Source organism: Monopterus albus, unplaced genomic scaffold, assembly GCF_001952655.1.
Source record: "Monopterus albus unplaced genomic scaffold, M_albus_1.0 scaffold192.1, whole genome shotgun sequence".
Taxonomy (NCBI): Eukaryota; Metazoa; Chordata; class Actinopteri; order Synbranchiformes; family Synbranchidae; genus Monopterus; species Monopterus albus.
In genome coordinates this window covers 313,991-317,959 of record NW_018128072.1, presented here as the reverse complement: position 1 = coordinate 317,959, position 3,969 = coordinate 313,991, and the positions used below count along the sequence as shown (strand labels likewise).

The window sequence follows — 3,969 nt, the reverse complement described above, 5'->3', positions numbered from 1 at the left end:
CCTCTGGTGGCCAGTAAACAACAGTAGCCGGAAACGGAAACGACGAGACACGAAGCCTTGTAGCTAATAGGTATCGCCTGTGTGTAGAAACCAAGGGAGATTTTTTCACTTTTTTGCGCTGAGAAGTAAATTCTCCACTCGACAAGACATTGATGTCATTTTGTGGAACCCAAAACAGCGGGTGAGTTTGTTAAAACGGGCTGTTTTCATTTTTTCTGTTATATTTGATCGTCGAGATGCGGTCAGCTGGCCGGCTAGCTAGTGAACGTTTATGTGATCATGGCGGAGTGTTGTTGGGCTGATGCCACACATTGGCTCATGCTAATATCTGATAATTTATTGTTATAACTTACAAGTTATCGGTTTATAGTGTCCCTGTCTGTTTTATACACGAATGGTCACAATAAGCCCAAATCATTAGAGCTAAGAAGAAGAAGTTTAGAATGTCACTTTTTGATCAATTTCCAAAACATCAACAATAACTGTCGGTTAGCTAATCAACGGCAAGTGTTTTGTGGGTAGCGTAGGTTATACCAGTAAAATCAAAGGTTAATTCAGTCCCCTTTCTTTTCCTTCTTTTTTTGGGTCCTCCCAGCCGCCGCAGCAAATGGGACCAGCCCGGCCCCGGCTCTGGTCCCGGCGGGTTGCGGGGGGCTGAAGCTGCACCCACCGGGGCTCTGGACGCTGCTGCTGCTGTGGCTGCCAAGATTAATGCCATGTTGGTAGCTAAGGGCAAACTCAAACCCTCACAGATAGGAGCCCCAGGGCTACCTGATAAGGTAAAGAGCACCGTTCGATAGCGAGCATTATACACCTGGTTATGAACTTCAGCAGCTCAGACACAGGATCACCATGTTAGCAGGGAGGGCAGAATAGCCATATATTTAATACCTTTTATGAAGTTTAACATGCTAGATTACTGTAGAAACTGTTTTATTGGTATAAGGTATTGATTTCAATACTGGCTAATGGATTGTGTGCTGCTCTTGAATTGTATTCTGTTATATTAACAGGTGTTCTTATTATTTTGTCCAGTCTATTTACATCAAACAGGCTAGGCCAAATAACAAACATCTCTCTGTAAATTCCTACACAGTTCAATAGCAGCACAAACTACAGCTTGCAAAATAATCATCCAGTTCAATAAACACTTTTCTAAAATAACTTCAACCCAAAAACTGAACATCTCCACCAGGAGGGAGGATTTATTGCAAAACTGTTGAATTGGACTGCATTAGTTTTAGCTTGGTGTACCTAATAAACTGGCAGCTGAGTGAACACCATGAGACAATAAAAACGTGTCAAATACCACACAGTTTTCTGTAACATCAATACCTTGGTGGTTGTATTAGGTCATTGTGGGCAATGTTGCAGTGAATAGGATTGATTTGTGGCAGTATTAGACTGACAGGACTGTTGACTGTGACAAAGTATACAAATGTATCGATGTTGTGTCACAAAAGTACTCAGGCTGCCCACCTCTGCTTTGTGGTTTGACAGTTTTACATTGGAGCAAAGCTCTGTTAAACCAGACTCACTTCTTATATCTGTAAATGACTGTGGAACTATTTGTTAGAAGTGGTGTGAAACCCAACCTGCCATTTTCAGTTTGCATTAAGCATTTGTGTTAATAATCTGTGAGAAATCTGACTGAAAAGATAGTTGAGTTCACCACAAAGTTGGTCACAAGTTTTCTTCAGATATAATATTGGTATAGTTTCTTGTCCCAGTTTACTGACATTGACCCCACTTTATCTGGAGTGAGACATACCTTATGTGTTGACTCCTTACTCAGGCTGTAGGCGTTGGAAAGCCTCCACTACCGACAAAAGCAAAAGATGACTTGGTCGTCGCTGAGGTCGAGATCAATGACGTCCCGATCACTTGTCGGAATCTCCTCACACGTGGTCAAACACAGGATGAGGTCAGCAGCAATTTGGACAGTCCTACTGTACAGATTTAAATGAATCCCTTGCCATGTGAATTATTCATTTATATGTTTTGTACCTCTACCATTGTTTATCTGCAGATCAGTAAAGTTAGCGGTGCTGCAGTTTCAACCAGAGGGCGTTACATGACAGCAGAGGAGAAGGGCAAAGCATTATCAGGGTGAACTCTCTCACCTCTGCTTTGTAGTAACTGATCATAAAACAAGTACACATACTGTTTAATGTCGTTGCGTTGACACAGTCCGTTTCTGGTCTTTCCACACAGAGACCGGCCTTTGTACCTGCATGTCCAAGGGCAGACGAGACAGCTTGTCGACAGTCAGTGCTTTCACACTTATCTTTAATTGATAATAAATGCACATATTCATATATAGACTCTAATTACACTGATTACCCCTGTCTCTTTCTCCAGGGGCAGTTAACAGAATCAAGGAGATTGTTACCAATGGTGTGGTCAAAGCTGCAACTGCCTCATCATCGTCGTCATCTCCATCTTTCTCGTCAAGTGGGGCATCAGTCACCGTGTACCATCAGCACAACCCACCTCCACCCTCACTGCCCCCCATCACTCATCACAAACAACACTTTCAGTCCAGGGTAAGACACCGCTCTTTTTGTTATCTTACTTTTCATAAGCTGAGATGACGTCACTATGAAAAGCTTAGTGTTCACCATAAAAACCTTTAAGTAGAGATGCACTGAAGAATTATGGATCTAAATTAGAATTTGGACAAGTATTGGAAAAAAAAACATTTTTTTTGTGAATGAGATAAAAGCCTCACTTCTATTCTTCATGTTTCAGTCAAAATCAATCAGTATTTGGTTGCTAAATGATTGTAATGTATATAGTAGTATTTATGCCTTTATCTTTTTGTCTCAGATGCATTATGTTCAAGATAAAGTCTTTGTGGGCCTGGAGCATGCTATCCCAGGGTTTGTGGTCAAAGAGCAGGTTGAGGGTCCCGGATGTTCATATCTGCAACACGTCCAGGCTGAGACTGGGGCCAAAGTTTTCCTCAGAGGAAAAGGATCGGGTTGTTTAGAGCCGGCCTCTGGACGAGAAGCTTTTGAACCCATGTACATCTACATCAGGTAGCTGTTGTCCTAAAAATTAAGAAATACTATAAACCTTTCTTGTCAGAGAAGATTCCTGCTTGTGTAGTAATATGAGTTATACACAGAAGTTTTTCTCCACAATGATGGTCCTCTAGAGCTAAATTTTTTTTTTTTTCCTCTCCAGTCATCCTAAACCAGAAGGACTTGCAGCAGCGAAAACCTTGTGTGAGAACCTGCTTCAGACAGTGAGTAATCCCCTGTTACTGTGAAATGATGAACCCTGAGGCTTTGTCCAGGTCTGTGCTCTCCCATTACAACTACAACTATAGTTGTGCAGGGTGCCATTATTGCAGCTATTTAGAAATTTAGCCTGTTAAAAACGGCCACAGAAATCCAAGCAGCCCACTGTCAAATGTAGGGCTGTACCCAACTACGAATTTTACGAAATCCAAATCTGCAATCCCTGACTGTGGAGTGTGCCCCTTATAAGCTCAGCCCAGATCTCTTCACCGTCTTACTGTAGAGCTGCACAGAGTAAAATGTAAACAGTCTCCTCAGCCACTGGACTGTCTGGATGTCACTGGTTTTTACTTGAGATAGTTGAAGAAGTACAGTGGGTACAGAAAGTATTCAGACCCCCTTAAATTTTCCACCATACTTTATATATACAGTGGGTACGGAAAGTATTCAGACCCCCTTAAATTTTTCACTCTTTGTTATATTGCAGCCATATGCTAAAATCATTTAAGTTCATTTTTTCCCTCATTAATGTACACACAGCACCCCATATTGACAGAAAAACACAGAATTTTTGACATTTTTGCAGATTTATTAAAAAAGAAAAACTGAAATATCACATGGTCATAAGTATTCAGACCCTTTGCTGTGACACTCATATATTTAACTTAGGCTCTGTCCATTTCATCTGATCATCCCTGAGATGGTTCTACACCTTCATTTGAGT

At 41.4% G+C, this 3,969-nt stretch overlaps 1 protein-coding gene across 1 annotated transcript in view; it reads left to right on the top strand.

Annotated features, from left to right (window-relative positions):
• The window catches only part of khdc4 (KH domain containing 4, pre-mRNA splicing factor), a 9,483-nt gene continuing 5,514 nt past the window's right edge, over window positions 1–3,969 (top strand). The window contains exons 1-8 of the mRNA XM_020617637.1: window positions 1–181; window positions 596–779; window positions 1,796–1,924; window positions 2,030–2,109; window positions 2,215–2,267; window positions 2,362–2,546; window positions 2,830–3,041; window positions 3,190–3,250. Of these exons, the coding sequence (XP_020473293.1) occupies window positions 153–181; window positions 596–779; window positions 1,796–1,924; window positions 2,030–2,109; window positions 2,215–2,267; window positions 2,362–2,546; window positions 2,830–3,041; window positions 3,190–3,250 (933 nt within the window). The 5' untranslated portion in view covers window positions 1–152. The remainder of the gene's footprint in view (window positions 182–595; window positions 780–1,795; window positions 1,925–2,029; window positions 2,110–2,214; window positions 2,268–2,361; window positions 2,547–2,829; window positions 3,042–3,189; window positions 3,251–3,969) is intronic.